Source organism: Apteryx rowi, unplaced genomic scaffold, assembly GCF_003343035.1.
Source record: "Apteryx rowi isolate R43461 unplaced genomic scaffold, aptRow1 scaffold_33, whole genome shotgun sequence".
NCBI classification, from domain to species: domain Eukaryota; kingdom Metazoa; phylum Chordata; class Aves; order Apterygiformes; family Apterygidae; genus Apteryx; species Apteryx rowi.
In genome coordinates, this window is record NW_020449752.1 from 3,557,456 (window position 1) to 3,571,168 (window position 13,713).

General features: G+C 41.8%; 1 protein-coding gene across 4 annotated transcripts in view; it reads right to left on the reverse strand.

Annotated features, from left to right (window-relative positions):
* The window catches only part of FLI1 (Fli-1 proto-oncogene, ETS transcription factor), a 94,913-nt gene that overhangs the window by 24,999 nt on the left and 56,201 nt on the right, over positions 1–13,713 (reverse strand). For all 4 annotated transcript variants that reach the window (XM_026071734.1, XM_026071736.1, XM_026071735.1 and 1 more), the window contains 2 exons: positions 6,869–7,023; positions 3,324–3,527 (listed from right to left, as the gene is read on the reverse strand). In XM_026071734.1, coding sequence (XP_025927519.1) covers positions 3,324–3,527; positions 6,869–7,023 — 359 coding nt within the window. The remainder of the gene's footprint in view (positions 1–3,323; positions 3,528–6,868; positions 7,024–13,713) is intronic.

The window sequence follows — 13,713 nt, forward strand, 5'->3', positions numbered from 1 at the left end:
CTGAGCTACACCTAAATTTTGTCTGATGGTTTAGTCTCATCTACATTAAATAACTCACCTGAGCTTTCTATCTCCAAACCTGAAATTGAGCTTTTGTTGAGGTCTAGCAGATGTTACCTATTTATTTTTTTCAATCTGGACTCAGATGAGCTAATATAACATACTACATAGACTGTTTTCAGCCTGCATTCACCCTGATCAGGAGTGTAAAACTTTGAAAACCTTCTGAGGAAGCTCATTTTCAGAGCTCTTTTGCCTGACTAGCAAACAGGTTCAGAAAATTCACATCAGCTTTGTTTCCTTCTTGGTTCACAAACACCAAAGTTTAGGATTCATTAGATGCCACAAACCCAGCTCAGTACCTTGAGACGTTAAACACCTTACATGAAAGAGATTGGGCAGATGTACTTTAGCCTATGGACCTCCAGTTCCCAAAAGGTCTCCTGTGTTTTGTTGCCATCACCTATTCTCCACTCTAAACTGTAATGGAGCTGGATATCTCTGAAACAACCAGCCTTACAAAAGGGGAAAATTCAAGAAAAAAGACCATCTCTCCATGGCACTGAGCTCAGAGGCTCGGCACTAAACATCCGCTGGAAATCAGTCTGGAAAAACAATAAACTCCTTCTGAAGGCGTTACTCCATGAGGGAGTTAACCAGCAATCCAGAAACCAGACTGTCATTAGGCAGTGCTAGGAACAGCTGCGTGGAAAGGAATGCTCTTCAGAAGGCTGCCCGACCTCCACTCAGACAGGAGCCTGCTTTAATAAGGACAGCACTCGCCTGACATGTTAGAACAGCCCAAGGGGCTGAACAGAGGGAAATTTATAATCATAAAAGCTGGGAATAGACTGGGATTGAGTTCTCCTTTCATATACATCCATGTAAAATTGGAATTAGTAGCTTCTCTGAATCCAGCAAAGTTGCTCAGGTTTTGCACTGGCTTCATAGCATGGAAATCATCGTAGGCATTCTCCCAGCAGAACATTATATTTTTATGATTATTATTCTGCATGCATTGCAATAGCGCATAAAGTTGCAACTGTGATTAGGACTCCATTATACTGGGTCCTGAGAGACACGTGACACAATTCCTGTTCCACAGAATTTGCAATCTCAACAGACAAGACAGACAAAAGGACTGAGAAGGCAGTATTATTAGCTCCATTTTACAGAATGTAAAACTGAGGCACAGAGAAATTCAGGCTGAGGTTCATCCCTCCTTATTTCAGGCATTTAAACAGGATGCCTATGCTAGGGGCCTACAGTCCTGAATTTGAATGTGCCTTCCTGCTTCTTTTCTATAGATGGAGATCAATGTGACTGGACTTCTAGTTTAAGAACTTCAGGTGTTTAAAGTCAGGTAGGATCAATCAGAAATTTGCTCCTGAATAAATGAAAGGCAGCAGGTGGTAGAGGCAGCAATTGAATCCAATTCTTCAGGCTAATGCTGTAAGAGTAAGGATGTAATTCCTCTAATACTCTCTTTAAATACCCCAAGTGATGAGAAATCCAACACTTGACACTATCACTGAAGATGCCGTCTGGAGCTGAAGCAATAGAAGAATTTAACTCTTCTATCAACCTTTTCAAATTCAGCATCATTCATTGATTCAAAAAACATATAACTCCTTCTTCATCTTTTTGTGTGAATTTTCAAGTCTTATCAACAAGACAATTCAAAACTGTCTCACTTGAGTATTTATCCTGTGTGAATTTAAAAAAATTTCCAGTTACAAAGTGCCTGATTTGCCCAGCTGAAGGCAGCCTGTTTGTCAGAAGCAACACTTGCTTCACAAAATTGCCTTAATAATTTCCCTCAAAAATGTGTAATTCTGTATGCTAACCGTAGTTAGAAAGCTACTTGTATCTGTGATAATGCAGAAGAGTTCTGTGAACTGAGAGCTCTTTGCTGATGAAACAGGATGAAATTTGCCAATTATTTTGGATAGGAAATTTTTTTATTGTGCRTTCACAAGGGACAAAAACCATTCAAATCCTGCAATTCAGTTATTTGTTGTGAATCATTTCCTTGGCTCCACTTCCCTAACAAAATAAAGGTGGGGCTTACAGAGGCACCCATCTGTGATCTAACTCTTCTCCAATTGTAATCTGTAAAACTCCCACTGATTTTGACAGAGGCAGGGAGAGACTGGTGCTGAATAATTTTGAAAAACCCACCCTAAATAAACGCTGTCTTGCTGCTTTATTGCACTGGCCAGATGGAGGCACCTTAAGCTGCTTTTATTTCATGATTTGATTTCCCAGTGGAGAAAATATTTTTCTTTCTCAGCCCCACTTTGTTATATGGCACCTTCCCCTGATTTTTCAGTCCTCAAATAATTATACTCCCATAAAAATGGTTTCACTTGAAACCTTAGCTATTCCAAACCCTGAAGGCATGAAATAAAGGGCAGGCGATTAAAAAAAATTTTGGAGCATGTGGGACTTAGCTCCAGTACTCTGGACTCAGAAGCCATGAACATGCTCATGGTTGCCCAGGAAGTCTTAGAAAGGTCCAAATCTAAGACTCTCAGCCTCAAGAGTGTGTGCTAACCATGAGGTCATCGTTCCTGTTTTGGGCTGCTGCAGTATCCTTTTCCAGAAGTGGCTCAGAAAGCTGCTCACAGCTTCCGTCTTAGGGGCTTAGTAAAGCAAAATGGAGTATTATATTCATCGTATACTCTAGTGTGGAACAGAGAGAGTGGGAATAAAGAGATTCAACATAACTTGTTGTTCTTTGAGTACTAGGCTATTTGCACTGTGTCTGCTTCAGTGCAGTTGCACTTGGGGAATCACTCATGTATTTTTTTTCTCTTTCCAACAAATCTGGGCCTCAAGGAACATAGAAACTCTTAAACTCTGGCCAGTCATGGGTCCTGTTCTGAAGCAGTCATTACCAGAAGCCTCAGGGAAAGTGCACAGCCCTCTAACTGCAAAGTCATGGAATAATTTGCCTGTGACCCATCAGTTAATGTTTGGTTTAATCATCACAGCAGATTTATGTATTTTTATCATACAGCCACAGATGTTTTTATTATCTGTCAGACTGTCTAATCTTCTTAAGAATCCTGCTCAGTTCTTCACCTCCCTGATATCTTGTAGCACCACTAACTCCATCTAAGTTAAAATTAACTTTCACACACACTTTTTATTCCTTTCTTCTTTGTTTGTTTTCTCTTCTTATTGCCTTTCTCTGTTCCTTTTCCCTTATCCCTACTGCTGTCTCTCCTCCAAGGAGAGCCCCAGAGGTTCAAACCTCATGGCAGCTTTTCCTACCAGCAYGTCACACTAGGGCTGCGTTGAGTCAGGGCAATACTTACTTTCCCTGAGGTAACTGAGGTGAGACAACAGAACGTCTGTATTGTAGAGGGAGGTTGTTCGGAGGAAGTCGTCCTTGTTCATTTTGCAGAGTTCCTTGCCGTCCATATTCTGGAAGAGGGAGGTGTCAATCTCCATTAATCCATACTCCTTTATAGCCCATTCCAGCCACTGGCGTACGTGTTCCTGCGTCCATAGGGTGGGATCTGGCAGAAGAGCACAAAGGATGGTAACACTGTACGTAAGCTTCAAGCTTGTAGCCCTCACTGTAGTCCARTCATAGCATTAACCATTGTTTCCACAGCCAAATGCATTTAATCTACTGATTCCAATGCATTTTGCCAACATGAGCAAGAAGTGTGTTATAAGAGGGCACAAGGCATAAACTGATCACACTGACCTCCTGGCAGGGGAAGTTCACTTCACTGTCTCCCACCTGCCTGAATCTTATACCTACTGCTTGGGAGCAATCTCAGTAGCATTTGATTGTGACTTTTCTTTCTCTGGAAAAAGCTTCYAAAAGCTAACTCATCCCTTTGAAAAGGGTATGTTTGTCACAGCTTCAGTTCTGCAATGCTACATAATTACATCAGTGCTGTGTAAGTCACACCATCCTTYGCAAGCGCATTACAAAGTCCCAACAGATGGCATTTTAAAGTTTGAGGATGGCGGTATTTATGGTCGGCAAAGGGACTCTGAAAAAATTATTGCTTAAACAGAACAGCTTGCCATGTATCTCTGAGTCACATTTGTTCACCCTGCTGACAAGAACACAATTCTACCTCTGCTAGCCCTGTAAAACCAACGGAGCTATTGGAGAGCAATGTGGATTTTATACTGTCTCATGCATCATTATCAACTGTCAGCAGAGTTCCAGCTGTGGAATCTTTATTACTGGTGATGACGTAAGAGAGAGATTGAACCCGGCTGGAGTTTCAGACCCCATGGTGGTGGCTTGCTGCACCAGTAGTTAAAAAAAGAAATCACCCTTGAGTTTTGAAAAGAGCACTAGATCAGAAAGTCCTAGCAAGAATTTGTGCCACCATTGATACCATTTTTACAGAGTCATTTTTCAGAGCATATCTGCATTCTCAGATGTTTCCTGTGCTCCTTCTCCCCAAGTATCCCATTTGAAAATTTAAGCTGCAAATTCCTGTTCCATTGCATTTGGAGAGGATAGTGAAGTCAAGCTCATAGCCTAAACTTCGGAGAAGTCTGGATCTGATCTGTGTATCACAGCTGGTACATTCCTCTAAGATAAAGCTCAAACACTTCAGATCCCAAAGCACTTGAGAAAATAGATCAGGTACACGTAGCTGTTGCACAGCTGGTAACTTGTGCTTTTGGGAGGGACAAGAAATGCCTGCATCACGCTTACAGAAACAAGATATAAAATAATGCCTTGGTCCAAGACTGTAAGCTATGTGTGCGTGGGCTGCAGGGATCCCTTGACACAAAAGGTCAGGAAGTGGCTGTACCTGGTGCATTCTGGGGCAGCTGAGCCCAAGAATAACAGCGTAAAATGACAAAGTAAGAGCAAGGAATTTTAATTATAACAATGACATTTCACCACTGGATTTTCTCATAAACCTGGCTTGTTAAAGCTGAATTTTAAAAATGGAACTCACAATCATATACGTTTGCAAGACTGCTCTGGAAAAGATGAATTTCCTTTAACATTCAGCAATAGTCCATTTAAATTCTGCTTTCTAAGCACTGGCAAAAGGCTGCAAATTTTATAATGTAAGTATCAAGGGAGGATTTTTTTTTTTAACTGAAAGAGTTATTTGCCTTGTTTTCTACAACCCAGCATTTAGGGGGCAAAGTGAACTTGTGGTCTCCCTTTAAATAATGATTTTTGAATTTCAGATATCCGTTCAGCCTATTTATCACTGGAAAAGATGCTGAATGATCTCTGAAAAACTGCCTTCTTAAAACATTGCATAGAGTTCATTATTATTACTATTGCAAGCCTAATGTGACATTGTTCTTGCCTATCTTCACCCTAATGTGCTATAAATCTTTACTCTGGATTGTATTAAAATTTCCAAATGCCTTTCTTGGATAATTTGGGCCTCATATCCTGCAGCCTGACATCTGGGATGATGTTCATTATTGTCTTCCAGAGTCTGGTAAATCACTGTTATTTCACAAATATCTCAAGGCTTTGATTTGTGGGTGCTCATGAGGAGAAAAGTCCTTTTTTCACTTTCCTTCAAAGAGGAGGTTTTAAACCTTCTCTTCCTCTAAGGGCATTAAAAATCATTTCTCCCATTTCAACACCAATGCTAAACTTCAGCCCACCCTTGGTCTTTTTAAATATGCATAAATAGTATGGTGAAAATCAGGATAAATGCTCCTTTCTGAATATCTTTTGCATCCTTTTTTATGACTAGTTGGTATCACCTAACACCTTTCTAGGCAAGGCTGCTGCTGAAAACATATCTGATCCTGTCACCGATTAGGTTAGCCAGCCTCTCTAAGCAGATCCTAACAAGGGCTTAAATGGTACTTTGAGATTCGCTGTCAATCTTTTATTGGCTTCCCTTCACTACATTCAGTTCAAACTTTTCCTTTTCATCCTAAATGGCAAACAAATGCTTGGGAATTGTCATCTGTTCGTGGTCAAGCCACGATCAGAAAACAGAGCTAAATTCCACGAGTACATTTCTTTCTGCCAACAGTTCATCTGCTTGAATCAGCCGCAACCCTCAGCACTTTGGGTGAAAAGCTGAACCCCTGGAAATCAGTGGAAGCTTTGGTACTGAAATTGCGCCAGGACTTGACTCATAATATTTCCCTTGCTGGAAAGTTCCCGGGCTAAAACTGCTTATATCCATGGTGTTTATAAACTTTGCAAGGGAAAGACACCCTCTCTTTCCAGGTTTAGACTTCACAGGTTGCCTGCCACGGCAACTCTCATCCTTGACTATCCAAATGCATGTAATGTATCCTGCCAACTTCAGATTGCAGATATGAATATCAAATATAGACAGAGAACTGGACAGGAATGTTCCCTTGTAATAATTTTTGGAAGGAAAATGCAGGTTCTGCAAAATATAATTTTTCTGATTCTCTACTACTAAAAAAAAAAAAGAAAACAAAATAGCTCATTTTGAATCAATATGACATGAAGGTGCATCTGGATCCTTCAGAGCCTCATGGGAGTTACAGTCTGGGTGCACTTCATGCCTATTCTTGCTTACAAACTGCGCTCTTTTGTCACTTTGTGCATGTCCCACGGAGCACTGCGGATTGTCCTCTAACACACTACTAGAGCTGCATTTGGTTCAACACACCAAACCAATGCTTCATTCCAGGAAAAAAATGCCAATAATTCACTTCTCGTTCTGATTCAAGGTCAAAACATATACTCGGATACAGAAAATTCCCACTAGCCAGAAACTCTGATTTTTTTCCTTACTTTTTACATGGTTTGAAAGAAAAAGAATTCCTTAGAGAGCAGATAAACAAGCCTTATCTGTTCAACTGGATATTTAAGACAGTGCAAGGAAATAAGACACATAGAGTTTGATGTTGGCAGTACCTGCTGGGACAATGACTCTCCTCTCGTTGGTGGTCATGTTGGGGGGAGGCCCGTTCTTCTCATCCATGTAGGTGCTGTAGCTCATTGGGTTGGACTCTGTTCCTGCTCCGACGAGTTTGCTGCATTTGTTCACACTACAGTCTACTGGGGACTCCCTAAAATGTGAAAGGAAACAGATGACTTGTCATCACTGTGGCTATTACGCACCTTTTACCCCTGCTGTAGCAGAAAGAGATTTGGGTTACAGAAATGGTAGCGGAGGAGGGGTAAGTATCCTGGAGGTGGAAAGTTCAGAGGAGTTTCTTTATACGTGGGAGAGGCCATGCCTGGCCTGCCGCATGAATGTCATAAGGTGCTCTAGAAACCACAGGTCTCAGGGAAGGGATCTCTGACGATGAAATCAATGGAGGAAAGAGAGTTGGGGGTGCAAGGAAGAGTGACTTTCAGGCAAAATCAATAGTAGCTGTAAGATCGCAATACATCTGAAATACCAGAATTTATGAACTAGATAAAAAGCAAGTATATATAAGTGTCTAGCCCTTAGGTTTTAGGTCTGCCTATTGGTTACATCCTCCCTGCATCTGGTATTGCTCAGTTCCAGTCCTTCAGATACAGCTTGATGCCTTGATGCTCCTAGGAGTCCTTGACGGGCTCTTTCACTCTTGTACTGGGTCATAAACAATTCTGCATGCTGTCTTTTTAATATGTTCGGGTCTGTCTATCAACTGACACAAAGGTAGTTCTCAACTCATAACCTAAGGCATTTCTGCAGTGTAAATCAGAAATAAAGATGCACTGCCCCCTGCCCCAAATTCATTAACAAGGGCACAAAACATCCATGCCAAAAATGACAGGGTAGTCAGAGAAGAATAATACAGTGTTAGCCTAGTATCTAAAGAGTCTTGTTTATACAGGGCTGAATGTAACTGATCTTGTCTGTTCGCAAGGGCTAAATAGTCCCAGGCTTACCTACTACTTGCATAGGACATCTAGAAATCTTAGGTGCTTTAGGCACGAGTCAAGAACTTCAGACCACAGAAACTGCATGTGAAAAAAGACTTTGGCCCCAGTTTGACTTCTGAGGTGATGGAGTTAAGAGGAGGGGACCTTTAGCAGCTGAGGTGGCACTGTGCTAAGACCTGGACTTCATGCAGACCCTTGGCAAGCAAGTACTATAGTCTTTCTGTGTCCTCTTTTGGTAGAATTATGAGCCTACAAACCACAGATAGGGAACACAGATTTTGTTTTTCTCCAGCTGCCRTAACTCATGCTTTCAGCTCTAGAGGTCACTTAAAATACCAGTCCACAGCCTGCTACGTGCACCCAGCATACCTCTAACCTGAAGAATTTACCAGAGAAGGGCAGGATTATTACCTTCATCCTTACAAGGCTGTATTAATGTGCAGTGTCACTCTCTGTGCAAAGCAAGCATGGAGCCTATATCCAGTACAGTTCAGTCCGCTGCTTTAATCACACAACCATCCTTCTTCCCTGCCAGAAGCAAAGTGGCTTGGGAGGAACCATTCACTGAAGGGTAAGAGCTATGACAGTGCACCAAATCCCACCCTGTGAGTTCAGTTGGCGAGACTTCCAAGTTTGGACACTAAACAAATTTGTTTCTTAATCTGAACAGGGGGGAGGGAAAATTACTGAAATTCAGTTATCATGGCTGGGAGATAAATGCTCCACCGAGATATTCTAAGGCAGATGGTAATTTTTTCCTCATGTCTTGCTGAGGGAATGTTGCTTGAAAATGGAAATAAGATGTATAACTTACACATGTTTGAATTTAAGGTTTTACTATTTCGCCTACTGTTTTTCCAGGCAGGGAACCAAAATCCGCCTTCAGAGAAGCAAACTGCTGAAGGTTTAATGTCCCCGTGGCAGTCAGAGGAGAGTCTGAGCAACTGCAGGGACACCGGGGTTTTCATAGGGAATGTGATCATTTCTAACTTTCTGTTGAAATTCTCTGTGTCAGGTGTTAAATGCTGCCTGTAGTGGCAGAGAAAAAGCCCTGAAACAGCACAAAGGATCTTATTCTTTCCTGAAGCGCAGGCTGTCCTGAGAAGACTCAGTGAAACAGCAAAAGCATCTGTGTTCAAGGTGCTGGTCTCTGTTCTGGTCAATCCTGACTGTCTCCAGGAGTGACCAGCCTTCTCGCATGCCCTGCCTGAGGCTGGAGAAGGCTGGGTTTTGACTTTAAATGGTGTGCGCAGCCCAGCTGATGGGGCAGGCCCAAACACATACATCCCCACACAGCAAGGTCACGACGGATTGAAGTTCTTGCTCCTTCAGAATCAACAATACAATTTTCTTTGACTTCTCTGCAGTCGACACATCCCACCTGCTAGCAGTCCCAGCAGCTGGCACTGCTACCTGCTGCCCAGGGTCCTTCTAATAGGTTCCTTCTAATCACCCTGTTCRGTAGTTAAATTTCCTTGGACTATTACCCTCTTAGTTGAGATATGCAAAATTTATGATAGCACAGTTACGTATATAATATTCATACAAAACAATGGAATATATTCAGACCCTCAGATAAGTATATCTTCTGAAGAGCTTATCTGCCTAGGAGTATAAGTACTTCGTAATGGAGTGAAATGACACACATGAAAAGACTGCAGGGTCCTTAGTTTTCATAGTTCTCTCTGCTAAGTATCGTGCATATTCACATGACCGACCTAGCAAAGTAACAAAAATAACACCAACACTGTAAGATTTCTCCACAGCGGTTTTGTGATGATTTTTCACTTTGCAGACACAGTCATCTCCCTTGGCTTGGCAGCTAGGGCCCTGCCTGTCCTCTGTCTCRCTCTGTACATCTCAACAGCCAAAACCAGACAACCAAGTATCCAAGGCTGAGAAATGAAAAAAAGTTTAAGGGACTGAGGTGTCCTAACCAACCACTGATTTAGCCCCAGGAGCACACTGTGGGAAGAGAGACCATTCCATTAATCATATGTGATATGTTAAATGCACTCCAGATACCTGACAGAGTTGTGCCATTGTAACTGTATAGAGACCTCCGTTCCCCCTGAGAAAGTTTTCAGGAYGGCTGGATCCAGAGCTAAACCCAGTGGAAATCTGATAGTAGGAGGAGAAACATTCCTGGGAGTAGAATTACCAATGATTAATTGGGCAGGAGACCAAACTGTCCTTCTCTTAAGAAAAATACCATGAAATGTTTAATGACAGCAAATGGGAAGATCCTTACTTTCATGTCCTCTATAACGCACAATTTCCTACCAGATCCAAATGGGGCCTTTTAGTGGGAAAGGAGACAGCGCTACTTGATTGAATCAGTTTTGCAGCTCCTGGAGGTCCATTTCTGTACTGCCCCAGCCCAGCCTGTTCTAAGATAAGGAATTTAGCAGCATCCCAGCAGAAGATAGGTGAGCTGTGGGCAATACAAAGAAGAATTCAGTATGAGGAACAACTACAGGATCAAATGGGAATGGGGAGCTGCATGCCATGAACAGCGTATTCATTGAATATAGCTCCCTTCTTCATTCATGCATTACCCACAAGCAGACCTAGATTTATATAAAATTTTCCTCATTATTTGAAATGGTTTGTGTGAAAGCATTTCAGATGCCAAATTACTCCTTGACTATTCATAGAGACTCCCTACTTTAGACTTTTGAATGGCTGTACACGCTGGAGTTGCTCAGGTTCTGGGCAGAAAATGCTGTAGATCTACTAAAGTAAATGGATATAGGCTGCTTTCACAAGGTCTCTTAAGTTTATTCACTGTGGCGGTGGCAGAGTCCAAGGAGTATGAAGCAGTACTCRTTCCCACTGTCTGTCCAAAGACTCTTCGTTCCAGCAGCTCCAGTAGCAGTCTCTGGGGATGCCAAGAGCTTGGTGTTTTGGGAAAGTTTATGCTAGAGACTGGCCAAAATGGACAAGCAGCTAGCCTGGCATTGACTAATAAATCCTCTGAACAGCTTCGTCCTGTGCTCCAGATACCTGGAAATAAAGCAATTACTGTCCCAGGGCCTCTGTCTAGGAATTGCCTTTGGCTTTCATTCGAAAGAGTAAAATAAGGGATTACAGTGATTTCGGAACCTGACTCAACTGTGGTCAGTAGGATATTTCCTTCTCCTTTCTACCCTTTTCTTCCTATCCTTCTATTCCTGCTCTCTTCCCATCATTTTTAAGCATCTCACTTATTTGCACAGGTCCCCATTTGATCATCTCAGCTTCAATCTTTACATTTGAATTTTGATTCACATTGAAAAGGTAACCTGCGCTGTTATTAAGACTGCAGAGAGAAGAGAGAGATAGAAAAAGGATGAGAGAAGAGATATGGTTTATAAAACTCAAATTGCAGGAAAGCCCAGAGGCTCAGTAAGGGCTAAAGCAGTCGTGTTTATCACACCCAGGTAACACGCAAATGCTAGGTGCTTGCACAGTCTGCTGCTCTGGCTGGTGCCTAGAACAGAGCGCAGTGAATCCCACTAGAGGGCTCACATGCTATTTAAAGGGGATTTTTATTCTCGCAGACATCACGGCTTGTCCCTTTGTTTTATTTTGGGAAAATTATTATGGCATAAAAATGTCTTGAGATCCCTGAACCTTAACATTATTTTAATATTCTGAAGCAAGAGAATGTTTTCAAAGCATTTTCAAAGCATTGACTTCATTATTTTAGCTAGACAAAATTCTTAACGTCAGTTGGAATTGCACAGCTAAGTTCATCCACGTCCATGCGCGCATCAAGCACATTGCAATATTCCTTCATATTTGAAGATTATATAGATTTTTGTGACATCTTTTTAAAGATCTATCTCTGACCTTAGGTACAAATGCAGATCTGTAGTAGATCAGTAAATACAGTCAGGATTTGGAATGTCTGTTGTTTGGTTCACTCTCTTCATTGGGGGTTGGTGGAAAATATAAGGAAAAACCTATCTATTATTTATTAAAACTGATTGTAAATTGGGTTAACTTTTTACTCAGCTTAACTTTTTACTTTTTTTTTCTAAATAATCCTCATCTTTTATTCTTTGAAATTTAAAACTTAAAAAGGATATTTGTTTTTTAAAATACATATATATGATTGTTTTTATATTACAACAGAACCTAAAGCCCTCAGCTGAAATCCAGGCCTAGTATGCTGGGAACTGTACAAGCACATTGTAGAAGACAGATTCTTCCCTTRATGGGTTATAAACTAAATAAACAAAAGACACAAAAGCAGCAGAGAAAATGATTGCAAGCAACACTTTTAGTCCCAGAATGGATGCAAAGAAAGATGAATGGTATACACAACATCTTTCAGTAAACCCACGGAAAAGCTAGACCTCTGTTTTTTGTGCAACAGGTCAGCGCTATAAATACTGGATCATTTTCCTTTCCTAATGCTTATGGTGGTGTAAGAAGCACAAGAATGTTAAGTTTTCTATGTYGGATTTTAACTGCTTCATGTTTGGACACTAACCACTGCAAAATACAACTGTAGCAGTGGGATTTTGGCTGCGCCAGCAGCCATCTGTAAAGGCGAGGACAGATTTTGAGCCTGTATACTGCATCCAGGCCTGATAATATTCACTAGAAACTTTCACAAAGCGTCTGCCTCTGAATCCCACAGTAATATAGAAGTGCCATTGTCTCACCTAAAATATAGATCCCTGTCACTGCCCAAATATCCAATATACACAGTGGTGTGTGCTGCTATCTGGGAAATTCTTTCCAGTTTGGGAGTAAACCAGGAAAACGTGACGTGGGACAGAAAGCTGGTCAGTGCTGCAATCTTGATTAGCAGTTAGAGGGACAGCCAGGGAGAACAGGCTTGGGGAGGTTCTTGCCATGAACCACTCTGTTCAAAGATCCCTGGCTCCCACCCGCCTAGGGACCAAGCCAACTCACCACACTACACCTCGCCGCAATCAGACTTGCTTCTGCTTGCTAAGAAAAAGAAGAAAAGCTGGACACTGTCCCTTACCGTCATCCAGCTCCCTCCACTGTCGGGTTTCCTATAGCTTTATCATTCCCTASAGTACATAAACCATTCTCTCGACAGGCAGAAAATGCTAGTGCTTCAWGTACAGGTGAAACACCGAATAAAGGCTGCCCTCTCTAATGAGGCAGCTGGAACCCGGTAAGAGGGTGTGCTTGAAAAACAAGAGAGAGAAAGAGAGGGAGAGAGAGAGGGAGGGGGAAGAGGTTTTGTTATTCAGTCTGCAGTTCAAGTTAATCTGTATTGCGATTGGCGTTTGCCACTCGAATGGTGTCAGTTCTGCCAGGCAGCTGATGGGCAGAGGAGCAAGCAAAGGGAGCGGCCCAGCCCGTAACAACGAACTGGGATGGACAGGAGGGGAAAGAGCAAAGTTTTAGTCATGAATTGGAGGAGAGGATGGATAAATCAGATGAATGTTCTCATTTCTTGGGTGAATTGGAGCTCTTATGCTAACAGGTTATCAAAAGGCAAGGCTGGAAGTTTTTCAGTTCTGACATCCAAAACAATCTTTTCTTTTCTCTAACAAGTTGGGAAGTTTTCACCCCCTTTTTAGAGAGCCTGAGGAGACTTCATTTCTGTCTAAGAATCTCATAGGCTCAAGCGAGCCCATCGAGCAGGGTTCCCTTTTTGTCCAAAATAAACACAGTTCTAGAGGGCCTTTCTGTATGGATATCAGAGCACTTTATAGTTGCTAATGAATCAGATTGCCAAAACAGTATCTTCCCCCCCACCTTTCTTTTTTTTAACAGATGAGGAAATTGTAGCACAAAGATCACAACGGAAGGACAGCCTCATATGTCTGATTCCCAGGTGCATATAACACATATACCGAAAGGATGTTACATAGACTTTTGGACATACAGGTACATACACACGCAGAATC